Source organism: Tarenaya hassleriana, unplaced genomic scaffold, assembly GCF_000463585.1.
Source record: "Tarenaya hassleriana unplaced genomic scaffold, ASM46358v1 Cleome8, whole genome shotgun sequence".
NCBI classification, from domain to species: domain Eukaryota; kingdom Viridiplantae; phylum Streptophyta; class Magnoliopsida; order Brassicales; family Cleomaceae; genus Tarenaya; species Tarenaya hassleriana.
Genome location: NW_010970490.1, coordinates 891359 through 918824, shown reverse-complemented (window position 1 = coordinate 918824; position 27466 = coordinate 891359). Strand labels below are relative to the sequence as shown.

Sequence of the window (27466 nt, the reverse complement as noted above, 5' to 3'; positions counted from 1 at the left end):
AAAAAACTCTAATATAATTTTATATTAATTTTTTTCATATTATTTATATGATATTATAAATATACTAATTATTATGATGATGATAATTGAAAATATTAAATGATATTGGTGTTTTAATAAATTTTTATGTATTTATTTAAATTTATAATTATATTTAAAATAAATATAAATAAAAAATATTATATATCATTGGCTCAATGAGCCGGCTCGTTCAGATCGGAAAATTGGCGAGCGATCTGAGCCGAAGTTTTTCTGGCTCGTTAGAAAACGAGCCTAACGAGCTGAGCCCAAAACGATCCGAGTCAAATGATCCGAGCCCAAAATGATCCGAGCTGGCTCGTTTGACACCCCTACTTATTAGTAAATAAATAAATAAAATAATATTTCCAGCAAATATAGGCATTTTATTTTGAGGGAAAAAAAGATAATAGTACAATTGGCGCGGGAAATGATAAAATAAGATTAGCCCAACTTCTAAAAATGTAGGGCCATTTGGATTCTGGCTCCGAACTTTTCATAGGCCTATAAAACTATGGGCCACTCCAAACAAACCAGGCTACAAATTGTTTCCAGTCCAATAAGCCCACATCAATATCAGGGCATATACTGCATGCATGTATGTATATATGTATCATATATGTATGTATCGTATGCATGTATGTACTTCCACGTGAGATGTGGAGTGGAATATGGGATTTTGTCGATACGGAAGATCGACAATGGATTCAAATCTGGTCACCCTCGCTTATTTTAGTCAAATATTTTACAAGGAAAAAATATACTTTTTTTCCGGTCACAGCGGTGGCCTGTGACGCAGCATGTGGCGCAGCCATTGGCTCGCTGACCAAGGGGTCACAGCGGTGGCTCTTTGGGTCTGCGGAATGCAAATAAACCAAAGCTCACACGCATGAGCATGCAACACATATATAATAGGTAAATCAGCCGTAACTGACAAGCGACAGGTGAACGGCTGGAGTCGAACTTCCAACCTCTCAATATGTAAGACGTGCTCCTGCCAACACCTGGGGGTTTCCAGAAAAAAATATACTTGATCTGATACTATAATACTTCACAAAAATAGACCTTATTACAACGTGTTCATTTGGGAGTTTCTACTCTATGTATGTAGACATGTACGTGTCAAGTTTGGTTACATTTAGCAATAGAAAACGACTGACACATATATATTATTACAAGATCTACTTCGTAAATATAAATATGTAATAATAAAAAAGGTGGTGAATAGCTTCTTAGTCGAACAAAATCAACACATCCTACGAGTAATGGATCCAAACAATTTTATTACCTGTAATGATAGTTTTTAGGGACAAACTTAATTTTAATATAGAACATTTCACAATTTTATTTAAATGGGCATGACCATTTCTACAGAAATATATGGATCCGGATATAGCTTTTATACGTAATTTTTAATGTTGCAACGTAAAAGTGAACACATTGACAAATTACATGGTAAGGAGAGGGGGAGAGCGATTTTTCTTATATGATATTATAATCATATGATTAACATAACCTTTGTTAAATCGAGTAATCGCATTCATATATATGTATATAGATGCGTGTCCATTACGTAGTACGTAATCACGTGCCTCCCATCCCCGCTATAAAACCCTCCATTCATCTCTCTATCTCGCCCAGAAATACATTGCGTATAAATACGCCCACACATCTGCACGTATACGTATAGAGAGCGATGGCGTACTGGGGGAGGCGGAGAGGATACCAGAGACTGGATGGGACGTCGGGTAAACGGGCCGAGTTGGACCCGAATCCGACCCGTAAGAGGATGAAGAGAGTGTGGAGGGTAAAGATAATCCCGAAGCTGAGAATATTAAAGAGGGCGTCGCCTAAGAGGATTCTTGTCTGGCTCCGAGACGCATACGTCAACATGATGCTTCGGCTTGCAAACTCTCGGGTCGTCGGAGCATCCGGCCACGTCGGATTCGGGGCCGAGTCGGGTCCGGTTCTCAAAGAGTACGACGAGAAGGTACTGGTGGGGGTTTACAAGTCGATTTTGATGGTGCAGGGGAATTCGGTGCACCACGACGCACCCAAACTTGCCTCCGTTCTTGCCTAGCCCGTGAGCGAAACTGTTACCGGTTATTGTGGATTCGATTTAGAATTTTAATAAGGCGGGGCCCAGTTGAACATTAAGTTAAATATGATAATGTTTGTTTTGTGTTCCAGGGATTGGTCCGACAATTTTTTGTGCTTTGAAATTCTTATCTTACGTTATAAGGTTTTATACAATGACGAATTTTAAATATTATAACGCACAGAAATGAATGCTTCATTCATGCATCGCTGACATCACGTGAGCGTCATCGCTGACATCTCCTGAATAATAAAAACTTTCAGCATCAATTATTACCTTCGTCTCGTTAATCGTCAACTAATTTATAAGTTCGCATTCTTGGTAGGTAAAGCAGTACACTACACGTATATATGTATGATAATTATATAACTGAAATAAAGTTAAACTGTAATTTGCGTGTATTAAAATAGAAAAATTAATGCCCCCAATTGGAAAATAGATATGGTAAAGTAGATGGAAGTGTACTTCGATTGGGTGTAAACCGGTGTATTGTAGACACACACCGCGAGGGTATAAAAGGCAAAAATCTTTTAAGAGGGCTGTGTTATGGGCTGAAATTCAAATAGCGGGCCTCATTCCGTATGGGCCTTTACCTTTCTGCATGTAGCCGAACGTTGATCGATCACATGGAGTTTAATGGTGCGGTCCACTACGGATCCATCCCAAACATTTTTTTCTCCGCTGCCCACACATCTGAATCTATTACATATAGTTATTATATGGAAAATATTATGTTTAACCGCAAAAAAAAATAAATTAATATTCACAACCAAAAATATATCTGTTATGATTTTGAGGAGTACTAATATACCATTGACATGAAATCCCTTCGCCATCAACAAAACTACGTACATGTTCCCTTCGTGATGCTTAATTGGAATTTAAAATGCCCGGTAAATATATTTTATATAAAAGGCTATGATTAGAATCTTAACATTATTTAATCTATATATATCTATATATATATATATATGTGTGTAAAAATAACATAAATCAAGGCTCAAATAACACATACGAAATTACGAGCCATCTCCCTCGAGATGAGAATATAAACTATTGAGATTATATATGTGGTTGTCCTTGTTGACCAATATGAAGAAATTACTTGCATAACCATCTTTGAAGTTATTTTCCTATAATTTATTGTTCTCTATTTCTTAAAATTTGACACTTCAACTGTAACGCTGTGATATCAATTATTTTTTTTCTATTTTATAATAGTTTTATCTATTAGACAAAAAAAAAGTATGAGCAACTATTGAAGGTTCCACGTCTAGAAAAATACAAGTGCACAGCTGTTGGAAAACACGAGGCGTGTGATGACGACGACAATAACAAATAATAGATTATAGAAAAATCAATTTAAACTATAATTTCCTCTATAAGTGTATAAGCGTCTTTGTCTCATCAAAAGCATTTTAAAAAAAAAACAGATTTCACGAGAGTTCCAACGGTTCATGGGTTTCATTTGGTCCGAAAACATCTTGTATGGTAAGGGTGGACACGAATCAGATACCAAAAAATTTGAGAGTATCTAGAAATTTAAAGATATCCAAATCTGAATCCGAATGTCTCATTATTTATTTTATTATCCGAATCCATATCCGTGAAATCGGATATCCAAACTAAAAAATCCGTGAAATAATTATTGGATATCCACGGATATCCGAACCCGAATATTTATAATTATTTTCAATTATTTTTTTTAAAATATATTTATATATACATATTCAAAATCATTCAAAATCAATTTAAATTATATTTTATGTCCAAAATAAAATTATTTTTAAAAAATACATCATAAATATATCCAATAATATCTATATAATCATTAATATCAAATAAAATAATACAAAACTAATAAAAAATCTAAAATTTAAAGAGTAATTTTTTATTATCCCGATATCCGCGGATACCCGTGAGATAATATCAATTACCCGAATCCAAACTCGAAAATTCGGGTATTCTAATATTAATATCCGATCTCGTATCTCGTTCTTTCGAATATTCAAAAATTCGAGTATCCGACCCGTAGTCGGATCGGGTATCCGAAATTCGGATTTTTTTGTTCACCCCTACTATATCCATATCAAAATAAACAAATAAAATGGTATTTGCCATTTTTTATAATTGGACAAAACAACTCTTCATTAACTTTTTAACCAGACAACAAACCCAATACAACATAGAGTGCTTCTATGTTGATTATGTTAGTCCGATTAAAATCATAGATTAAATGGAGATTACACATAAAATTAGTAATCGGAACATTAAGTTAAATTTATAAACGATTAACTAATTATTTGCTAATTGAACAACTAATCCATGCAGAAAGAAGTAAACCGGTTCAGTTTAATCTGGTCGGTGGTCAAAAAAGTAACCGGTGGCATTCGGTAAGTGAAATGACTCGTTAACCACTGAACAGTAGAAAATCCAAATTACGAGAGCGTGTGACGCATACGGGATCCAGATAATCAGACCAATAATCCCATTATCCAAATCAAAATATTCTTAAAATGTTGAAATAAATGAATATACTAGAAATTGAGAAAAACCCCCCATTAAATAAATCCGGACAGTGTATAGCATATACTATTGAATTTATTTTTTCTTTAAAAAGGGAACGAAAACAAAATGTTTGTGGATATATATGAAAGAATAATTATTAAATATAAATGGAAATATACACTTTGAAAGTAAAATGGCCGTGCAGAATCAAAGGACGACGAACTTGCGATGATTTGTTTCCATATACATGAATATAAGTTTTGATAATATGTGTATAAAATTTAATTAGGCAGTCCAGGGAATATAATTTTCCATTATTAGCCAAGTAATAACTATAACAGGTCTGTTTGGCTAACGAGAAAATGAAGGAAAATTCCCTCTCCTCTTCTCCTCTTTCAATCACTCCGTGCCGCATTCCCCTGTCTCTCTCTCCTCCATCTCCGTTTCTCTCCGTCGTCGTCAGGGGAACCGGGGCTAAAATAGAGAGAAGAAGGGGAGGAGACAGAGAGAGGAGGGTAAGGTGTCGCACCGTAGCAGCGCACCTCCTAACGTGCGCCCTCTTCTTCCCTTTTTCCATTTTTCTTCTTCTTCCTGAGGGGAGGTCGCTTCGATCCCACGGCTTTTGATTCCCCCAGGGAATAAAATTTTAAATTCTCATTTTAGCTTCGTTGCCTTAATTTCTGTGCGGCGAATTTCAATTCTGGCGGACCTCAGAAGAACCCTAGATTTCCCCCCGTTCGTACCTCGCCTCCATCGCCGTTGATCGCTGGTTCGATTTCAAATCCAGCAGGAAGAAGCGGAGAGGTCCCAGGATGCCCTGGATCATGCGTTTCTCTGGCTTCTTCTCCGCCGCCATGGTTGTGGTCGTTCTCTCGCCGTCGCTCCAGTCGTTTCCTCCCGCCGAAGCCATCAGATCCTCCCACCTCGACGCCTACCTCCGCTTTCCGGCGTCCAACCTCCCGCCGCACCGATACTCCTTCAGGAAGGCCCCAACGTTCCGCAATGCGGCCGATTGCGCCGCCGCCGACGGCGATTCCGGCGTCTGTAATCCCTCTTTGGTTCACGTCGCCATCACTCTCGACGCCGAGTACCTCCGCGGTTCCGTTGCCGCCGTTCATTCCATTCTCCAACACTCGGCGTGCCCCGAGAGCGTCTTCTTCCATTTCCTTGTATCGGAGACCGATCTCGAATCCCTGGTTCGTTCCACTTTCCCCAAATTGAAGTTTAAGGTTTACTATTTCGACCCTGAGATTGTTCGGAGATTGATCTCAACGTCGGTGAGGCAAGCGCTCGAGCAACCGCTGAATTACGCTAGGAATTACTTGGCCGACCTCTTGGAACCTTGCGTGCACCGAGTGATCTACTTGGATTCCGATCTTATCGTCGTCGATGATATAGCCAAGCTGTGGAGGACGCGGTTGGGTTCGAAAACGATCGGAGCGCCCGAATACTGCCATGCGAACTTCACCAAGTATTTCACATCGGCTTTCTGGTCGGACGAGCAGTTTTCCGGCGCGTTCAGTGGAAGAAGACCGTGCTACTTCAACACGGGGGTGATGGTGATGGATCTGGACAAATGGAGGCGCGTGGGATACACGAAGCTGATTGAGAAGTGGATGGAGATACAGAAGATCGACCGGATCTACGAGCTTGGGTCTCTGCCGCCGTTTCTGCTGGTTTTCGCCGGAGAAGTATCGCCGATCGAGCACAGGTGGAACCAGCATGGACTGGGCGGGGACAACGTGAGGGGAAGCTGTCGGGACTTGCATCCCGGTCCGGTGAGCTTACTCCATTGGTCGGGCAGTGGAAAGCCGTGGTTCAGGCTGGATTCGAAACGGCCGTGTCCACTCGATACCCTCTGGGCACCGTACGACTTGTATGGACAGTCGCGCTGAGTCATCTTCATCGCGTTCGGTCACTGCGGCGGATTAGTCAGCTGGTAAATTCTCTCGTCTCAGAACTATTTTGCTCTTAAGTTATCTTTTACGGCTTACTCCATTATTCTTTCTTTGCCGGTTCTTCTCGTTTGGGGGGTTTTCTCTCCGAGTTTCCGATCTGGGATTTGTTCTTCATCGATTATTTCCCCACCCTCTTCCTCTGTATTCTATTCGATTGTTCTTCTGTGCATGAAAATAAAAAAGAGTAAAACCAGAGGTATATTCAGTTTCGTTGTACAGATTGTATACCACAGGTGTTCAATTCAATAAACATCTCCCATTACTCTTTTTTTTTTTTTCTTTCCTTAGCTTATTAGCATCGATTTGGGATATCCTCTCATAGAGGAGACATTGCGTCTTCTGTTCTGTAACCATTTTGTGGGTTTGGGAATCAAAACATGAATCTCTCTATGGAGATTCTCGAAGCCGCCGAGTGACCGTGATCGTAGCCTCCCTCGCTCTCTGGTTTGCCAATCTTGCGAGCTCGGTTCATGTTATTAAACGTTGGATGCGGTAAAGAGGTGTTCATTTCATTTACCAACGAAAAAGAAGAGAAGAATTGAAAAGATTCATGAAATGGCCGTAGCAAAAGAAACAAAGAGCCAATGTAAGGTGGGAATGTGTCGGTCGGTTTCTCTCGGAATTAGTTTTCCCATTTGATTAGAGAGAAAGACTCACTCTCACTCACTCATTGACACATTATGTCTCTGTCTTCCTTCCGTTGCTCTTGTAAACTAATAAAATAAAAATACCCTCTTTTTTTCTTTTTTACTTGAATCACATTTGTTATATCGCATCGTGGGTTTTGTTTATACGTTTCTTTGGTTGATTGATTTGGAATTTGACGAATCTGTATTCATTTGAGTGGTAATGCCTTTATTCGTCCCCCCCCCCCCCAAAAAAAAAAGAAACTATGGTATATTCCAGCTCTCTATAAATCTCTCTTTATTTGCGTATTTGTTACGGAAACATTGATTATAATAGATTAATAGGTCGATCACGGAAAATAGGGTAATATTTTTTTTTTTGGCGATTTGATTGTTGACGTGCCTTTTTTTTTGCCCTTTTGGTAGAGGTGGCATGTGTGATGTGTTGCTTGGTAAGTGTACAAAGCGAAACAATTCCCTATTTTTTTTTAATTTCTCTTTTTGGTGGTGGGCCCTTCGCCCGGGTTCCCCTGGCAGCCCACGTGGCCACTTGATGTAACCCTCCGGTGGAATCAGCTGGTTCCATGTGCTCCCACCACCACTTCCGTAACTCAATAATAACACTGGCACCATCACCATCACCCACGCCCAAATTATCATTCCCAGGGTTGGCTCTTATTGATATAAAAATAAATTCACATCGAAATGAACTCATCATACATTAATGGGTCAGCATTCAAATTTGAGACTATGGTTTTATTAGGTTACAATGGCTGTCCTAAATTGTTCATATAATTATTACACGACACAGAAAAATAGTGGTGTGGGGTTGGTAGAGATTTATAAATTAAGGTTTTGGTAATGAAATGAATGGGACATTGCAACTGATGCTTGGACCGACAGAAGGGTTGGGTAATTTAAAAGTATGGCTTTCCATCATAACATTATTTATCTCTTATAATTAAATTCCCACAAATTTCAATTTGATTTTACACCGACGGCGATGGATATATATATATTGTTGATCAAGTCACCAAGCTCCTCTCTTGCCTTCTTTGTGTACTTTTCGGTGCCGGATGGCCCATTTTGATTCATTGTAACGGATAGACATTTATTATTTCCTTTCTTTTCTTTGTTGCTTTGCCTTGACTTATCCACATAAAAATAGATGGCGTTTATGCATTTTTTCTTTCGTTTTTTTATAATGGAGTAATATATATATATATATATATATATATATATAGGTAAAGGAGGCCTTGCTCAGATTCAAGCCCATCTGTACTTATATAAAAGCCCATATTAAAGGCCCACCTAAGTATCCGAAAGGGAGTAAATTGGATATTAAGAGTTTGTACTTAAAATTATAAAAAAGGGATTTATAGTTCAAGTTAACGCGACGGGACCAAGGCTATTAAGTTTTAATTTTAATATTTACTAAAAAAAATTAGAGCATCGGGAAAAAAAATTCAAATCAATAAAGGAATGGGAAAATTTTAATTCTCATACTCCCTCTCTTTCAAAACATCGTCCCCTGAAAAACATGGCGGTTGTTCTGTTCTCTTCGATCCCATCGATCTTCTCGTACTGACCTCTATCGTTATCCTGAGAGTTTAGAAATAAACCCTAACTCGCCGGGTTGACTCATTTATCGAAGGGGCGGGCAGTATCACGACGACTCGGCCGTCACCAAATTGCGCAAGTTGTTGCGGGATCCTTCTCGGCAATGCGACGCTGGTTCGCCGCGAGATCTCACTCTCGAGAGGAAACCACATTTTCATCCTCGTCGATTAAAGCCTTCGCGCGTTTTCAGGCTCTTCTCCGTTCAGATCGCAGGGATGTCCAGTTATTCCCATGGCCCTAGTCCCAGGGGTCTCCTCTGCAATGCCGGCGCCGGTGCCGCCGCTGGTATGCCTTTATTCTCTTCATTCTCGTTGATTCTGTTTGTTTAGCAGGAAAATTTGTGGTTGGTTGCAGAACTTATCATAGTTCGACAAAACAACTCAATCGTTTTTGTCCATTTAAAATGGAATTATGCATGATTTGGTGATACTTTATCAAAATTCGATTCAGGGGTAATTGCGGCTACGTTTGTGTGTCCATTGGATGTTATAAAGACGAGGTTTCAGGTTCATGGGCTGCCAAAGCTTGGTGATGGAAGCACCAAAGGTTGGTTTTTTCACCCATAATAGGAATGCCAGCTCAATCTGGAAACTTGTTCTGTTGTTATGGATCTTTTTGGCATTTTTCTTATATTAGGATGGCGGGTGTATTGTCTTTTGGTCAGGTAGTCTTATTGTTCGTAGTTTGGAGCAAATCTTTAAGAGAGAAGGGATGCGTGGCTTGTACCGCGGGCTTTCACCTACAGTGATGGCGCTTCTTCCAAATTGGGCTGTATGTTATGCTTCTTCTTGCTCTAGATTTACTGTTTTCTGTCGCCTTGTTTACCAAGCACGCCGAAAATATCTCTGATCCTGGATTGTTGGATTCCCAAAGAATCGCATGCCTTAGCGTGTTCATGTTCTAGCGCGGTGCTTTCGTTCTTGAGAGGACGTCGATCGTTTTAGCTGAATTGGCTTTAATTGCTTGCTTGTACTATGTCGACAGATTTATTTTACTATGTACGGCCAGCTCAAGAGCTTCCTCTGTTCAAATGGTCACTCCATGAGCTCAACCTGTCTTCTTAGGGCATAAATAACTGTTTTGCTTCAGTTTTAATTTTGATGCGGAAGTAAATCTTATGGTTTTTTACTTCTCGTTTTTCAATTCAAGTTTACATTTTGATGCTAGCTATCATGTTTATCATTGCTGCTTCTACATATGTAGATGAGGATCGGAAACTTAGTGTCGGTGCTAACATGATAGCTGCCTCTGGTGCCGGAGCTGCAACTACAATTGCCACCAATCCTCTTTGGGTTGTGAAGACTAGGTTTCAGGTCTGCTCTTCCAGCTGCACTCTTATTCTTGCTTGATATGTGCGACACGTGAATCAAGCTTGCAATGTAAATGGTAACAAATTGTTTTAGTGCAAGTCTTTGGGAATTGCCCTGACTTTTGTGTCAAATTGTCAATTCGATTGTACCCTTGTTTGATTGAGGTTTTTATATCAAGATTCAGACAAAAACAATACAGACATGGACCAACCATTTTGTTCTTAACCGAGACACAAATTCGTGGTCGTATAATGGTAGAATCGATCAGCCTTTTGTGCAGCGTTGTGGATGAAAGAGCAACTTTTCCTTGCAGCATGTTTATTTTCGTAAATTATCATGCCATGTTCGGAGAACATCCTTACCCTGTATTTTTTTTTAATACTACTAGCTCTGCCCTTTTTCACAGTCTCAGGGAATGAGAACGGCTGTGGTACCATACAGAAGTACGCTGTCTGCCTTGAGGAGAATAGCTCACGAGGAGGGAATCCGTGGCTTGTACAGGTTTGTTTAAATTGTGTTATATCATTATCATGGTGGTAACTTATTTTCTGTGAATCGTGTAGTGGCTTTGTTAATGTCTTTCTTCTCTTTTGTGTGAGCAACAGTGGTCTTGTCCCTGCCTTGGCTGGAATCAGTCATGTAGCCATTCAGTTCCCCACATATGAGAAGATCAAAATCTACTTGGCTAAGAAAGGTCTCCATAGAAATATCCTTGAAACTTTAATGAAGCAAGAAAGAGGTGAAAATACTTGGGATTATCACTAAAATCTGGTTTTGGCAGGTGATAGAACGAAGGATAATCTTAGCGCTCAAGATGTAGCAGTTGCCTCATCCATTGCAAAGATATTTGCTTCCACATTAACCTACCCACATGAGGTACTTAGCCAAGTAACCAATTCCATTTCCTAAACATTCTTCGGTTCCCCCTTCCATTTCGATAGGTTTAAATGAAAAACAAAGATGCTCATTTTTGAGAACACTCGAGAAATGGATACGTGTCTATCTGTGTTTCAGACTATAAGCTTGGGGATTTGAGTTACAACACATTGGGATGACATCTGTATGCACTTGAAATGGAGCAGGTTGTGAGGGCAAGGCTTCAAGAGCAAGGCCACCGCAGCGAAAAACGATACTTGGGTGTAAGGGACTGCATTAAGAAGGTGTTGGAGAAGGAAGGGATAAAGGGTTTCTACAGAGGATGTGCCACCAACCTTCTAAGAACCACACCGGCTGCAGTAATCACATTCACGAGCTTTGAGATGATTCGCCACTTCCTCTTCACCCATTTACCACTCTGACCCCCTCATCTCATCACACGCTGCAAACCATTTAGATCATTCTCATTCATTGGTCTGATTAAAGACGGTAGGACCTCCTGAACCTCTTTTTCCTTTCCGGGTCTGGAAAATATCTGATGGCTCAATCTGAAAAACCACATATTCATGTAAGAAAAAGGCATAGAAAATCCTGTTGAATGTTATGATTGTGGTTGATGAGATGGTGAAGTTGGGTTTAGTGGTTGGCTTTGTAGACATTACAGAGCAGAGAATGCAGTGTTGCATTGCATGATACAGTGATTATGTGATCTTTCCATCTTCTTTTTCTTTTGAGGGCACGCTGTTCTTTCTCCTTCGCCATGATCGCCCCAACAGCTGGACCTCATTCATGTTACTAAAAGCATTGCAGAGATCTCCTTCTCAAGGGGACCATCCCTCTCTCTCTCTGAAAATATCTTAGATTTTCTACGTAGGCATATGCTGAGTTTGTATGTGTTTTGTCTGAATCTGAAAAAGACCGGCCTCTAATAAAAAGCCCGTATTCCGTGATATTGAAGCCTTGGATCCGAACGGAAGTGTATTGGTGAAGGAACGAGCCACAAACAAAATCGACTAGTAATTAAAAATGATGAGTTGAGTTTTTTTTCTCTCTTCCTTTTCCAATTTCTATCAACAACATGGGATTCTCTCCCTCTTTATTGCTTTGTATTCCATCCACGTATGATGTAAACCCTTTACCCGTTTGTATATATGCATACTTGACACATATATACGTACACCTATGTATTTTCACACACGCCTCTCTCTCTCTCTCTATATATATACACACACACACAAAGTTGAATAATATAGTTTTTAGTGCTTGTGTTGATGATTCTACATCTTCAAATATATGAAAAATTGGATCTCATTCAACACAATAAAAATAACCATTCATCTTAAATGACGGGTGATTATATTATTCATCTTTATAAAAAAAAAAATATTGCAGCTTCCTCCGCTCAAATAATATTTGCAACTCTTCCGCACATATACTGCTTTCTTATATGATTAAGGCGGCAATTACATAACCAAATTACGTAAAATCAATACAAAAAATTTTAGAAAAAAATATTCCCGAAAAGGAAACATATGTAATGGAAGTACAAACCTTTGAGGTGTAGATGGGAGCATGTGATCCAATATTTGTGATTCTCAAAAAGAATGATAATGATGATGTTAGCAGCTGTGGGTTCGGCTTACATGTGAATGTAATATTTATTTATTTATTTTTATTTAAATGGAGTAATATAAAACGACAAGAAACGCATCACCCCTTTCCATAGAAATATAATTAATTTCAAAAAGGAAAGGGTAATAATAATAATAATAACAATGTTTGAATTAACATACGTAATCATTTCACAGGTCGTGATCAAGGTCAATAATCCAACTTAATACACCGTCTTAAATCACGAAAACATGGGTCATTAATGACTTCATTATCTTCGTAATCATGCTTTTATTAAGTGCACTGAACTTAAAACGGATTATATTGAAAAGAACACTTCTAAACACTCGTAGTTACATTAATTAGTTAACGAATTTATTTCTTTTTTTTTAACTTAAAATTTTATGATATATTTCAAATGAAAAGTGAAAAAAAAGTTATTACGTGATATCATATTATAGACTAAAATTAAATATAAGATTGAGATAACAAAAAATATAACTAAATCACAAATGGAAGAAAATGGATTAATGGGAAGCAAAAGATGCTTTGATCCACCAAACTAAAGAAAGGAATTGGAACATCAAACAGTCTTGAAAGTATGATTTAAACTCACATGCTATGTTCCTTCTCTTGCTTATTTTCATATCTCAAAAGTTGTCTTTAGTTGTAAATTCGGATATTTTATATCTTTGTACTCATGGATATTTATACGGCCAATTCTTGTTCGCTTACATTAAATAATTGCTTGCAAATTAAATAATTTTAATATCCATCTACTGTATGTCTGAATTGAATTTTGAATTCAAAACTTTCAATTTTGAAATATAAATCATATTTTAATACTATTCTTGGGTTGGGTGGTTGGGTGTAGACACGCGCCTTAGTGGGCGAGTGGCCTACAAAACGTTGCAGGTGTACGGTGTTATTTAGAATCTTAACGAGCGACACGTAGACCTAGAACGATACGTGGCCTACCATTGTTCGTCCGTCATGAGAACTCCGGTGACAGCCTGTCATGGAAATCAGCGCCGTGCGACGTGGGTCCCGTCAGAGACGCTCTGCGTGGGGCCAGGATCTCCCGCCCGAGCTAGGTTCGGTCCCCGAGCCAAGAATTTGAAATTTTTGAACGTTGAAGCTAACCCACTTATTATTATTATTATTATTTTTCTGATAAGTAACCCACTTGGTCGTCGACAAAAATATTTTCCTTTTGGCTTTTTTCTTCTAACAAATTTCGCTGATATAATCAAAATCTCACCATCCAAGTTTGGTGCGAATATATCCCTTCACATGTAGGATCTTGACACGTGGACCATCCATAGATCTAATTCACCCTAATTATAACAATATTTAATATATGACAATTAACTCCAGTAATTTGATATGACATTTTCAAGGTTAATGCAGTTTCCAAACCATAATACGAGCGTTATAAATTAGATATATAGAATAATAGGATAATCATCACCGTGAAAAATAAGGTGAGATATTAATAATTGGAAAAATTGGGAAAATTAAATAGTGAATGGGATTGGTAATGGTAACAGTTTTTTCAACTAATTGAAGGTACTGGAAAGGAATGTCCCGCCTACCGTTAAGGCTATTAAAAAGATATATCCATTGGATTTGTTTCGACCGGTCGAATATAATAATAATAATAATAATAATAATAATAATTACTTAATTAATTTTATTGATTTGCTTCGAAAGCATTATATAGATTTATAAAAGACACAATAGAACCAAGATGGGGTCAAGACCTATAATCGATGTGGATGTGTGATGAGATCGGACGTTTTCACTTATTAATCTTCCATGAATTTACGAAGTTAAACATAGTTTACATTAACGATGGTTTCTATACAAAAAAAAAAAAAAAATCTCTCATGATTAGGAGTTGGGACCATGATATTATATTTGCATTCAATAACAAAAATAAAAAGCCCAATTTCTAAATTCAAACGAAATGTTCAATAACATTTAACGTTTATTGCATTAAATCTGACTATTTTTTCAAATTCAAACGGTGTAATATTATTCTATTGTTTCACAGTTTTGTCTTACCTAACTGTATGAATAAATTTATTGGTTATAAGTAGAAATTTAAATAAAGAAATATTCGGTCACACCTTGCAGAGTCAATTCGTCTATTTTTTTTGGCATCGTGTAATAAAAAAAGGTGCAGTATATTGGATTTAATGTATATAATCTGATATCCGTATATACATATTTTGATGATAAAATGTAGTCTCAGTTAATAATTATCCATTAAAAAATAATCATGGTCACATAATAAGTAAAACATAACCGGATTTAACCGATGAACTCATAGTTGGTCAGAAAGCCCCGCACCGCAGCGGGATCTAACCGAAAACGATACTCTGCGTGATTTGCACGCGCGGTCGGGGAACCTGAGGTACGTATTTAGTAGGTTGGTTCGGAGACTTTAGAGAGAGGAGGAGCGACAGAGTATAAAGCAGTTAGCTTTACAACCTTTGTATAGAGAGAAAAAAGCGGTATCCATGGAGTCGATCACTATTCTTCTCTATTAATTTACAAAAACCATACCTTAAGTCTCAGCTTCTCCAGAAGAAAAAAGCTTCCCCATTCTCACTCTCTCTCTCTCTGATAATCTCCCATTTGTCTGGGGGTGATTGAAGTTTGGATAGGATCGTTGGGGATCGTTTTGAATTTTGCGGTGATATTGTTCCAGTTCTGGATTCTGGATTTTATTGGATGCTGGAGTTGTGAATTTGTTGGATTTGGGAGCAAGATTGAACTGCGACGGAATTGATGGCGGCGACGGTGACGGCGACGGCGGCGGCGGACGGGACATTGAGATTCTCCGTGGCTTCGGTGGTGGAGGATGTGTTGCAACAGCATGAGAATCCGCTGAGAGATCTCGATTTGGAGTCTCGCCGAGCTGAAGAAGCTGGTAGTTTCCTTGTTGTACCTCTGCCGTAATTTTTCTCTTATTGTTATATTCGCTATCTAACTCAAGTAATCTCGAGTGGGATGATGAACAGAGAATCAGCGTAAAAATCCATGATCTGATTGAGGATGTGTAGTTTTGGAATCTATTTTGTTAATTCCTTAATATCCATTAGACTTCCTCCAATGGGATCCGTATTTGGGAATTAGAAATTCGAACAGTAGAATTGAGCATGTTTTTAGTGTGATTGCTTTAGACAATTTTGTGTAGTCAGTTCCGAAATGAGATGTTGATTCCTCTGTTCCGTGCAGCGTTGAGGAGGAACCAAGCGGCCGGGTGGCTGAGGAAGATGGTTGGAGTGGTAGCAGCCAAAGATTTGCCGGCCGGGCCATAGGAAGAGGTGTTTAGGATTGGTCTGAGAAGCGGAATTATCCTCTGCAATGTTCTCAACAAGGTCCAACCTGGGGCTGTGCCCAAGGTCGGATATCGTCTCTGTCATCATCATCATCATCATCATCATCATCAAGTCTTGAAGCATTTTTCAAATGTCTTAGCTCCTGATTTGTCTCTTGGTGATGTCTTGTCAGGTCGTGGAAAGCCCTTGTGATGCTGCTCTTGTTCCTGATGGAGCACCATTGACCGCATTTCAGTATTTTGAGAACGTAAGGAATTTCCTTGTGGCTGTTCAAGAGATGGGGTTTCCAGCATTTGAAGCATCTGATCTGGAGCAAGTATGTACTCTTTCAATCACGCAGCTTTTAGATTTGCGTTCACTTAGAAAACGCCAAGGCTTTGTAACGAGCGATTTTCTTCATGGTCGACATTCTCAGGGTGGGAAATCTTCTCGAGTTGTGAATTGCGTTTTGGCAATCAAGTCTTATAGTGAATGGAAACAAACCGGTGGAAATGGAGTATGGAAATTTGGTGGCAGCATAAAGCCTCCCACGTTTGGGAAATCTTTTGTCAGAAAGAATTCAGAGCCGTTCATGAATTCTTTATCGAGGAGCTCATCCATTAATGAGAAATCTTTTTCAGAAACTGATTTCAATAAACTGGTTGGCATCGTTTCTGTTTCACACGTGTTTGCGGTTGTCCCAAAGGAACTCTGATGCTTAAAATGGTCTTTTTGCTGTTCTTTGCAGTCCAATTCGGGTTCTTTGAGCATGCTTGTTCGCGCTGTTCTCTCAGATAAAAGGCCTGATGAAGTACCCATGGTGAGTTCTGACCTCTTTGCTCTTTGCTCAGACAAATGTCTTTGGTGTTTCTGTTTCCTCTTGTTACTTGAAGTCTTGTGACATTGTTAAATTCTCAGTTTTTTGCTCATTCCTCAAGCCAATTTGTTGTGGTTACTGCTTTTATGATGTTTTTGTTGCTAATTTTGCGTGGTTGCTTCCTTGTGTCAGCTCATTGAATCAGTGCTAAATAAGGTCGTGGAAGAGTTTGAACATCGGATTACAAATCAGGTTGAGTTGGTAGGTCAAGGAGCTTCTATCTCTTTTTGATTGCTTTCTATGACTCCAAATCTTATCAATCCATTTTCTATCTCTCTCTCTCTGTGATGTGAAGCTGAAAGCAGCTCCAAAATGGTCAACTTCTTCACAGGGAAACAGATTGTCTTCGAGATCTCTTGGTGAAGGAGAGGTGATATACTCGTCCTCCGAGCAAATCTCTTGCTTGTTTGTTTATTAGCATAGATGAGATGTTTTGCTGATTTCTGTGTACTAAAATTCCTTTAGAGGGAAGAGAAAAGTTTCAAAGCTATAAAGAAAGATGACCAGATTCTTGATGAAGAGATGAAAAATCGACTTGTAAAGCAGCAGACAATATTTGATCAACAGCAAAAGGATATTGAGGTAGGAACTCCCCACTTCTAACTTCTTACATTTCTGCGAGTTCACTTAGCTGGTCGGGTTATATTTGTTGTTGGTTTTCATCATATTCATAGGGCTTGAAGCAGACACTCTACACTACAAAGGCTGGTATGCAATTCATGCAGATGAAATTTCAAGAAGAGTTTACTTCTCTTGGTAGAGATTCGGATCCTAATCCCTTTTGTCTTTGCTCCTTGTAATTGTGCAGTCTTGTATTGTGGGTTCATGTATGATAGTTTTGGTTTTCTTCTGGTTCTGTTTATAGGAATGCACATTCATGGCCTTGCTCATGCTGCTTCCGGCTATCACAGAGTTCTCGAGGAAAACCGCAAACTTTATAATCAGGTGCAGGACCTTAAGGGTAAGTTGCATGTTTGCAAAAATCTTGATAACATTCTTTGATGGGCCTTCTTCATTTCGAGCTTATAAAAGATATCTTACTCCTGGAATGAGTAGGAAGTATCCGAGTCTATTGTCGGGTAAGGCCATTTTTGCCTGGACAATCCAACAATTCAAGCAATGTGGCCAACATAGACGATGACACAATCAGCGTTAACACTGCCTCCAAACATGGAAAACTCAAATCCTTCACCTTCAATAAAGTGTTTGGGCCATCTGCCACTCAAGGTACCCAATACGTCTCTGGCTCCTACCCTGTCTCTATGTCTAATTCCAAAGCTTCTAAGCTGTTGTTATATCTGACGTGTATCTTCCTTCTTGTAGCGGAGGTGTTCTCGGACATGCAGCCCTTGATCCGTTCCGTCTTAGATGGGTATAATGTCTGTATATTTGCTTATGGACAAACTGGATCTGGAAAAACATACACGATGGTAAGATAAGAGTTACACTATGACTTGAAGATTGACACTAGAAGAAGCCTCTTGAAATGTTTTCACTTTCTAATTCCTACAGACTGGACCGAAAGATCTAACGGAGAAAAGTCAAGGTGTTAACTACAGAGCACTCAGTGATCTGTTCTTTCTCTCGGAACAAAGGAAAGACACATTCCGCTACGATGTTGCGGTTCAAATGATCGAAATTTACAATGAGCAAGTCCGAGACCTCTTGGTTTCCGATGGAAGCAACAGAAGATATCCTTTTTCATCACTGAACATCTTTCATTAAGTTTTTAGTTATAAAGATCCAAAAATGAAAGCAAAGTATACATTCATAGACGCGTTCAAGACTTTCACATCTTAAATGGTTTATCTGATTGTTTATTATGAATCTGTATTCCTTAACGTTCTTGATACGTTAGAGATCAGGAACAGCTCTCAAACAGGTCTCAGTGTACCAGATGCAAACCTTGTTCCAGTTTCTTCAACCTACGATGTTATTGATTTGATGAGGCTTGGGCACAAAAACCGTGCTGTTGGTGCAACAGCCTTGAATGATCGGAGCAGTCGATCTCATAGGTAATTCATTCTTTTTTCCTGAACAAATTTCAAACGATGAATCTTGATTTCTTATTAAAACAAGGTTTAAATTTACATTTCGATCAAATCCTGCAGCTGCTTGACTGTCCACATTCAAGGACGAGACTTGACTTGTGGAACGATCCTCCGAGGCTGCATGCACCTTGTGGATCTAGCAGGAAGTGAAAGGGTAGACAAGTCTGAAGTCACTGGAGACAGATTAAAAGAGGCACAACATATCAACAGATCACTTTCGGCCTTGGGAGATGTAATTGCTTCCCTTGCTCAGAAGAACCCACATGTTCCTTACAGAAATAGCAAGCTCACACAATTACTTCAGGACTCACTTGGTAATATTTCATTTGGAGCTTTTGTCTTGGCTTTCCTGATTTAGGCTAAAGCTTACGTTTTGGATGGGGATGGGTGAAAATATTACAGGAGGGCAAGCTAAGACATTGATGTTTGTTCATATCAGCCCCGAGGCAGATGCCCTTGGCGAAACCATAAGCACTCTGAAGTTTGCAGAGCGAGTGGCTACAGTTGAACTTGGTGCCGCTCGAGCGAACAAAGATACTTCAGATGTCAAGGAACTCAAAGAACAGGTTTCCTTTCTTAAACCCGGAAACTCACTTCACCCTTTTTGGTGAATAATGGCGTTGATTCTTCTTGTTTGCTTGATATCCCAATCCTTTTCAGATAGCCAGCCTGAAAGCAGCATTAGCGAGGAAAGAAGCAGAGGCACAACAGAACAAGAACTCCACACCTGGAGGCTCTGAGAGATACAGAGCCAAAGCTGGTGAATTGTCACCCTATATGTCTAACCATCAGATTGGACAAGTGCTGGCCGATCATAAAATTAGCAGGAGTCCAGTCACTGATGTAGTGGTGATTCTTCTCTCTTTTCTCTTTTAGCAAATCATATCTTTCATTGTTTTACGCTCGTTCGAGTTTAAAAAAGCTCAAATATCGAATTTCTTATGTCGGATCTATTGGTTCATCAATGCAGATCCTTAACAATAACATTGCGATGAAGAAGATGCAGAGCTGCGAAATGGAGGAGGTATCGGTAAATTCACCGCCTTGGCCACCTGTGGCAAGTCCAGGCCAAAACTACAGAGAAGACGACCGAGACTTCAGCTCCAGCGAGTGGGTGGACAAAGTCATGGTTAACAACAAGCAAGACGGCCTCTGGGGAACGGATAACGCTAGCCCACGACATGATTTATACCAACAAGAACTTCCTGATGCTTCGAGGATTTTCTCCGAGCATTCTTACAACATCTTCATGGGCAATAGCAAGTTCAACGACGAGACGGACGACATAGACGCTGCAACGAGTGATTCCTCGGAACGAGATCTTATGTGGCAGTTCAACCAGTCCAAGATCACAGCCATGGCGGGATCAAGAAACAAGAAACCGGTCTCGAAACCAACGAAAAGCCCTCAGCTGAGGTAATAATAACGCCAACTTCCACCCAATGAACACGGCTTCTTATATTATACGCATTGGAACACGTTTTTATTTGAGATGTGAAAATGTGAACAGGAACTCAAACACGGTCTCACGGCCGTCGCCTTCGCATAAGCTGCATGGAAATGGCGTCGGCCCTCGAGCCGTGAGAGCAACTGCTGATATGAAACGCAAAGCTAGCAGCAGACACTGAGGAATTGATTACATTACTACTCTCACACGCATATACGTTTCTACACGTTCACTCGGTTTGTTCCTTTGTTTGTTTGTTTGATTGATTATTATTTTCTTTCTTCTGTTTTTTTTGTTTGTTATTTAGAGGGAAGAAACCGAGTTTGTGTATGTATCTGTCTTTATGATTTTGTTTCTTCCCCTTTGTGTTTGGTTGTTTTCTATATATATATATATAAACAGCACAGTTACAAATGCATCATTTGGGTTTCCTTTTCTTTCCCTTTTTCCTTGTGTTCCTCTTTGGCTTCAAAGATTTGTATATTTACCCACAAGAAAACAAAAAGATTGAAGAATGTATGTAAAATTCTCATACACTATAATGATGTTTGTTTGGGTTTTTTTTTTTTTTTTTTTTTTTTTTGTTTTTTTCATTTTTGCAATGTGATCAATAGGAAAAGGGGAAATCTCCACAACGATCCATTAGTCCGTTTTTTTAATTATATCTTAGGTTGCTTTCGGCATCCAGATCCATACACTTAATCTCCACACTTTATCAGTCATCTTTTTTTAAAAAAAAGAGAGGCCACATAAAAAAAACTCAACACAAAGGACGACCACAAATCCGCCCAATGGAAATCCCCAACCTCAAACGAAACCTACAAACATGTGAACTCCAACAAATATCTGTGCGAACCTGGTAGAGGAGAACCCTCTCGAACCTTCCGCCTTCTACCCTTTTTTTTTTTTCATGAACAGCTTGTGCTTCATTCTCAGTTTAAATCACCTATTGACCCTTAACCCTAAAGGCCCAAAGTCCTCACCTTTGTGATGCGATTACGTTAGCAAGTTACTGTGTGAATCGGTTGCATGCGTTTTAATTCTAAATCAGTTTTTTATTCCCAGAATTTTTTTCTTTTAATTTCCCATGAAATCTTAACAACCCCACGTTTCCCCGTCAAGCCCAGCGACCAAGAACTGATTCTTTCTTTTTCCCCTTCTCAGGGTGCGTCTGGATCTGTTGTAAGAATGGCGGATCCCGAGAAATGCTATTACTCTGTTCTCGGTGTCCGTAAGAAGGCTTCTTCTTCCGAGATCCGCGACGCTTATCGTAAGCAAGCTCTGGTCTGTTTCGCCAATATCTTTTTTTTGGGTTTGTAATGTACCATTTTCTGTTTACGGAGAAAAAAAAAAATCATGTGACATTTTTTTATGTTGTTGCAGAAATGGCATCCAGACAGACGGTTGAAGGATCCGACCGAAGCCAAACGAAAGTTTCAACATATTCAAGAGGCTTACTCTGGTTTGCTCTCTCTTGTCTTGTCTCTGTTCTTTTTCTTATTTAAGTCGAAGAATCTTTTTTTGTTTCAAGTAAAAAAATATGGGATGCTTTGCAGTTCTATCAGACAAAGGAAAGAGATCGATTTATGATGCCGGAATGATAAACTTCATCGGAGAAGACGATGATGAAGTGAGTTTTCTCTCAAGCTATACGCATGCATCTTTTATATACACACCACTGAAGATCCATGAAGTAGGCGATTGGTTTGATAATCTCTCTCACGTACGTGCATGGAGCAGGGCTTTCTTGATTTCATGCAAGAGCTGATGGTCATGATGGATTCCACACGACAACAAGTAATTAACTGAACCCTCGGATTGCTTACTAATGAGTTTACGTGGAGATTCTAAATCGCTCTTTTGCTCAATTGTTTTTTTTTTTGTTGGTTTGGTTGGTTCGATGCGGGAAGGCGACAAACAGTGTGGAGGATCTTCAGAGATTGCTGAAGGAGATGATGACTGAAGAAGAGAAGATGGCTTATGGGTTGAGTTCTTCTGATATTTCACCTTCTAATTCCACAAAGAAAACACGTCTTGTCCCATTTTGAAGCCTGTTTTTTTTTTTTTTAATTCGTTCAAGTCTCGAGGTATCCATGGGCTTGAGTTGAGATGATGGTGAAAGTTTCAGCCATTCTCTCCTTTTTTTTTTTTTTTTACATTTTTCAACCTTCGAAAGTAAACATACCACAAAGAAAAGCAAACTTCACCACGATTTCTACATTTATCTTTAGAAAAAATATTTTTAATACATTCAAGCAAAAATTCTGCCACAGAAATGGGAGGAGCAACCTCTTTTGGATTTAAAACAAAATGGTATAATTTTCGAAAATATCCAAGCCCAAATAAAGCCCATAAAGGCCCGAAACGTGGCGTTCAAAAGAAAAGTCCTCAAAGCCCTTAGTCAACATGCCGTTATCCCTATTTAACGGCGTCATAACGCCGTCAGCTATGCGGGGGAAAAAAGCAGCAGCAGCTTTGTTTTTTATTGTGCTCAATTTAAAAAAAAAACTTGTCGAGGGGAAGACGAATATTTTTTTTTTTGGTGTTCGTTTTAATTGCTAATAATCTCTGAAAATCGCGAGGGATTGGATTATTCTTCATTTGCATTTCTTGAAAATTATAACAGACATTTCCACGGGGGCACGGCCCATACTACTGTTCGTTTTCTCTTTTGAGTATTTATTTTAAAATTCATTTGCCCTATTTATCTGCTCCGTTTTATTTCTCTGTATCAGAGCACTCGGTTCTGCAACTTGATCTCCATCTCCGACTATCCCCTTCTTCGTATAAGGTTTCTACATCGTCTTACGTTATACGCATATGTGTGAGCGTATTTGTTCGTTGATGTTTTTGCGCGTGTTTGATCGGTGAAGGATTAGGTAGAACGAACCATGGCGATTTACGTATTGTCTCGGCGGCTCTCCGGTGGATCGACGCCGGCGGCGGCGCTTCGTTACGCCAACGCGCTGAGATCATATTCGACCTCGTTTAGGGAGGAGAGGGACACCTTTGGTCCGATCCAAGTTCCTTCTGATAAGTCCGTGATCTCATCTTCAAACACAAGTTCGATTTGATTTTCTAAGGGACATGACTCCTTAGGACAAGAGTTTCACGATTTTTTCTGTTGATTTTACTGTCAGATTGTGGGGAGCTCAGACACAGAGATCTTTGCAGAACTTCGAAATCGGCGGCGAGCGTGAGCGGATGCCCGAACCTATCGTTCGCGCCTTTGGTGTCCTCAAGAAATGTGCTGCCAAGGTAACAAAACATTTCAGCCTTATGTAATAGAACTTGAGTTTTTGGGTTTGACTTTGCATCTCTGTGATTGGAATTTGGTTCTTTAGATCGCTGCTTACATACCCATGTTGGATTTGTCTTATTGGGATTTTGTGTGATTCTTCCTTCGTGTTTGGCTCATGACGAATTGAATCTACTTCAATACAGGTAAACATGGAATATGGTCTTGACCCAACGATCGGGAAAGCCATTATGCAAGCAGCACAGGAGGTAGCCGAGGGTAAGCTGAATGATCATTTTCCCCTTGTTGTGTGGCAAACCGGCAGTGGCACTCAGAGTAACATGAACGCAAATGAGGTAACACTTGCCGGTTTTTATGGTTTTGGATATCTCTAGATATGAGGCGTGAGAAGAAAAGGTATCGGGTATGAGGTGTCTAATTTTGCTTTTGTCCCCACACAGGTCATTGCTAACAGAGCAGCTGAGATCCTCGGCCGCAAACGTGGCGAAAAATTTGTGCACCCAAATGACCATGTGAACAGATCACAATCTTCTAATGATACTTTTCCAACTGTAAGCTGCGAGCGGTTACATCACCATCTACTTATTCTCTTCTATTATCGATATTATTGAATCATAAGAGCAAACATTTATAGTCTAATAGAAACTAAACCAAATGAAATTGGACTAAACCGGATTTATACTCTAATATGAAGTTCTTGAAGTTGTTTATACTGTTTGTGTGAGAGATTATTTTATCATCTAGCACTGCATAGTACTTATGAGTTATGGTTACATTGTTTCAACCTTGTCTAGGTCATGCACATTGCTGCTGCAACGGAGATTAATTCGAGGCTGATCCCGAGCTTGAAAACCTTGCATAGCACTCTCGATTCTAAGGTTTGACATTTTGCGCTCCTTTTATTAAGCGACCTACTCGATCTTGTAGCTATAATGTATTCTGGTGCTCTTTTTTACTGGTTCTTGTAGCTATAATGCTATGATGTGTACTGCGATTTGGTATGGGAAGGAGTTTTCTTCTGACCTATACACTTCTCTATTATTTCTCTCTTGTGCTAGAACTGTGAAATTCAAGTTGTCTGTGTCACTTAAGCCTCGAGCTTTGGCTTTTTGTCTGCTCTGCTGCCTGAGCTTATTTTTATCTTATTGCATCTTGCTTTCTTTCTGGCAGTCCCTGGAGTTCAAAGATATTGTGAAGATCGGAAGAACTCATACTCAAGATGCGACACCTTTGACTCTCGGACAAGAGTTTGGTGGCTATGCTACTCAAGTAAGCTTTTCATTCTGTGATGATTGTAGCATCATATGACATCCTATGAGTCTTGTCTTCAAGAATGGTGGAAATTGAATACCATCCGGTCATGCTTGCAGGTTAAGTATGGAACCGATAGAGTCGCTTGTACTCTCCCGCGCCTATATCAGGTTGGTAACAATTTCTTTGCTACATGTCACCCTTTCACTTTTCATACCTTCATTGAATAGTCCTAACGGGCCATATATGTTCGAGCAGCTCGCACAAGGTGGAACTGCGGTTGGAACAGGATTAAACACAAAGAAAGGGTATAACTCAAATTTAATCACATTTCCTTTTCAAGTTTCAATCTTTATTATATGTGGTGTTTTGGTAGTGTTTAATGCAATGCTGGTACTTCTGTAATTTGTTTATACAAGAGTCAGTTCTCTTTCCCACGTGAAAAATAGCATTTCAAGACTTTCTTGTTCTGATAGAGTTTTTTTTTAACATATTTGGTCCTTCATCACCGTTAACAGACCCTATGTGCAACCTCTGGTACAGGTTCGATGTCAAGATAGCTGCTGCAGTAGCTGAAGAAACAAACTTGCCATTTATCACCGCGGAGAACAAGTTTGAAGCTCTGGTTAGCCTCTGAACTTCTTCAATGTCACCTCTAACTCCATGTCATTCAAAACCAATTCACATTCCATGCTCTGCTTACCAACACAAAACCGGACAATCCGCTTCAGCAGAAAGTAAATGATAACAGATGCTGAATTAATCTGCTTTTTCTAGGCTGCACATGATGCTTGTGTTGAAACTAGCGGATCCCTTAACACAATTGCTGCATCATTGATGAAGATCGCCAATGACATACGTTTTCTGGGAAGGTCTACTTCTAATATCTTTATGGTGCCCGTTTTCTTTTTTTGTGCACCTCCTCCTATGTTCTTATGGCTTATCATGTCTTTATGCAGCGGTCCACGATGTGGCCTGGGTGAACTCATTCTACCTGAAAATGAGCCAGGAAGCAGTATCATGCCTGTATGGTTACATTTTTTTTCCTTCTTTAATTCTCTTTTTCTTTTTTGCCAATTTGCTTTATCTTTCAAGAATAATACTAATCCGAATGAATTTAATCTCTCAGGGGAAGGTAAACCCTACACAATGTGAGGCCTTGACTATGGTTTGCGCTCAGGTAAAATTTTTTGTCATTAACTTGATCTCACTGACTAAGCTGGAAACTTGTTTTTTATGACCATTCACATGAACTTTTGTTATCTTCTAAGATTGTTGTTCTTAACTACTGATCGGCTTGTCTGTTACGTTTTTGCAGGTCATGGGCAACCATGTCGCTGTCACTGTTGGTGGATCAAACGGCCATTTTGAACTGAATGTTTTCAAGCCAGTGATTGCTAGTGCCCTCTTACATGTATGTTTATTTCTTTTACCAGCAGTTACCTTGTCTAGAATGCATCTATATGAGCAAAAATTACCTCTTCAGCTCTTAACCATTTTTGTTGCTTCTTTGATAGTCCATCAGATTGATAGGAGACGCATCCTCCTCCTTTGAGAAAAACTGCGTGAGAGGAATTCAAGCAAACAGAGAAAGGATTTCAAAGTTGCTGCATGAGGTAGGCCTACTTGTTCTGTACCACCTTACAATTCCCACCGTATGAAAAAGAGCCCTGGAAGTGATTTCTCGTTGTTTGATTTTTCTGCAGTCTCTCATGCTTGTGACATCATTGAACCCGGTAACCTTTTTGAACCGCCTGGTTTTGTTTTCTATATGGGATATGAATCGGATATAACATCTTCTCCTCCTTTCCAGAAAATCGGGTACGACAATGCTGCAGCAGTTGCCAAGAAAGCCCACAAAGAAGGAACAACACTGAAGGTAAATGACTAAGATTTACCTGTCTCGCTTTCACATCTACAACTCAAACTCTGATAGCTTGCTCTAAGATCCTATTCAAAAGCCGTAGGTTGTCTTTGTCACCGAGGTGATTGATATTTAACTGCTGACTTTCGGTATCTCAGGACGCTGCTCTGAATTTGGGAGTTCTTTCGCCGGAAGAGTTTGATAACCTCGTAGTCCCCGAGAAGATGATCGGTCCATCCGATTGAAGACAATTTTATTCAAGTGCACCTTCTTCGAGATTCATCGTGCCCGAGGCTTCTTCATAACCGATAATAAGAGCTGCTCAGACTGGGTGTTGTCGTCGACCTCGGCCTACCATTTTTTCCATCTCTATTACTCGGATAGATTCAATAAAGAACGAACCCTAAAAATTGTTTCATGATCCTGAGGTCTTTTTTTTCCTTTCTTTCTTTGTCTTGTATTCGCCTCCCCCGCCTGAGAAAGATTTAGGCAGCCAAGTGAAAGGTGGAAGCACAATTCATGAGAGCTTTGTTTAGGGAAGATACGTCAAGATGGTCTTCCTCCCCAACGATGTCGTTTTGCATATTTTCTGGTTGTGATCTTTCTACTTGAACCGTCGCGTGTTGGGTCTGGATGGTAAGGGTTGTAATTAGATGTTCAGACTGGGGTCAAGGTTGTCATAACGCATGCAGCCAATCGTTTAAAAACCTAGAGTTTTTTATTTCTTAATAACGGATCCCAAGGATAATATAAATCTGTTAGC

At 39.4% G+C, this 27466-nt stretch overlaps 6 protein-coding genes across 10 annotated transcripts; all 6 read left to right on the top strand.

Annotated features, from left to right (window-relative positions):
* The first annotated feature begins 1610 nt into the window (after positions 1-1610).
* On the top strand, positions 1611-2287 carry LOC104802191. Its single transcript, XM_010525670.1, has one exon. It carries the CDS (start codon positions 1715-1717, stop codon positions 2096-2098), a length of 384 nt encoding a protein of 127 aa, XP_010523972.1. The 5' UTR covers positions 1611-1714; the 3' UTR covers positions 2099-2287.
* A 2651-nt stretch (positions 2288-4938) lies between these two features.
* Positions 4939-6856, top strand: LOC104802190 (probable galacturonosyltransferase-like 7). Its single transcript, XM_010525669.2, has one exon. It carries the CDS (start codon positions 5437-5439, stop codon positions 6517-6519), a length of 1083 nt encoding a protein of 360 aa, XP_010523971.1. The 5' UTR covers positions 4939-5436; the 3' UTR covers positions 6520-6856.
* Positions 6857-8702: 1846 nt separating this feature from the next.
* On the top strand, positions 8703-11653 carry LOC104802189 (nicotinamide adenine dinucleotide transporter 1, chloroplastic). 2 transcript variants are annotated; one of them, XM_010525668.2, is made up of 9 exons: positions 8703-9113; positions 9279-9374; positions 9493-9599; positions 9813-9861; positions 10032-10141; positions 10545-10639; positions 10744-10832; positions 10920-11014; positions 11221-11653. In XM_010525668.2, exons 1-9 carry the CDS (start codon positions 9044-9046, stop codon positions 11434-11436), a joined length of 927 nt encoding a protein of 308 aa, XP_010523970.1. In that variant the 5' UTR covers positions 8703-9043; the 3' UTR covers positions 11437-11653. The 2 variants fall into 2 exon arrangements, with proteins under 2 accessions (XP_010523970.1, XP_019056790.1); XM_019201245.1 differs by lacking the exon at positions 9279-9374.
* A 3463-nt stretch (positions 11654-15116) lies between these two features.
* LOC104802188 (kinesin-like protein KIN-14G) lies at positions 15117-20773 on the top strand. The gene is made up of 19 exons (XM_010525667.2): positions 15117-15563; positions 15872-16038; positions 16148-16291; positions 16391-16615; positions 16703-16774; positions 16964-17032; positions 17127-17201; positions 17297-17413; positions 17506-17587; positions 17697-17792; positions 17888-18058; positions 18155-18261; positions 18344-18522; positions 18685-18846; positions 18943-19196; positions 19285-19448; positions 19543-19731; positions 19853-20298; positions 20393-20773. The coding sequence occupies exons 3-19, from the start codon at positions 16253-16255 to the stop codon at positions 20508-20510; spliced, it is 2565 nt and encodes an 854-aa protein (XP_010523969.2). The 5' UTR covers positions 15117-15563; positions 15872-16038; positions 16148-16252; the 3' UTR covers positions 20511-20773.
* Positions 20774-21105: 332 nt separating this feature from the next.
* On the top strand, positions 21106-22549 carry LOC104802187 (chaperone protein DnaJ-like). Of its 3 annotated transcripts, none has more exons than XM_010525664.1 (6): positions 21106-21177; positions 21494-21613; positions 21713-21791; positions 21886-21959; positions 22070-22126; positions 22240-22549. In XM_010525664.1, the coding sequence occupies exons 1-6, from the start codon at positions 21121-21123 to the stop codon at positions 22375-22377; spliced, it is 525 nt and encodes a 174-aa protein (XP_010523966.1). In that variant the 5' UTR covers positions 21106-21120; the 3' UTR covers positions 22378-22549. The 3 variants fall into 3 exon arrangements, with proteins under 3 accessions (XP_010523966.1, XP_010523967.1, XP_019056798.1); XM_010525665.1 differs by lacking the exon at positions 21106-21177 and adding an exon at positions 21195-21337; XM_019201253.1 differs by lacking the exon at positions 21106-21177 and having other exon boundaries at positions 21195-21613.
* Positions 22550-22895: 346 nt separating this feature from the next.
* Positions 22896-27316, top strand: LOC104802185 (fumarate hydratase 1, mitochondrial). Of its 2 annotated transcripts, none has more exons than XM_010525663.2 (18): positions 22896-23120; positions 23209-23366; positions 23470-23587; positions 23774-23923; positions 24029-24139; positions 24383-24466; positions 24759-24857; positions 24959-25009; positions 25098-25147; positions 25383-25464; positions 25617-25711; positions 25799-25865; positions 25969-26019; positions 26158-26253; positions 26357-26455; positions 26546-26575; positions 26653-26718; positions 26862-27316. In XM_010525663.2, exons 2-18 carry the CDS (start codon positions 23221-23223, stop codon positions 26946-26948), a joined length of 1482 nt encoding a protein of 493 aa, XP_010523965.1. In that variant the 5' UTR covers positions 22896-23120; positions 23209-23220; the 3' UTR covers positions 26949-27316. The 2 variants fall into 2 exon arrangements, with proteins under 2 accessions (XP_010523965.1, XP_010523964.1); XM_010525662.2 differs by having other exon boundaries at positions 23203-23366.
* The last annotated feature ends 150 nt before the right edge of the window (positions 27317-27466 follow it).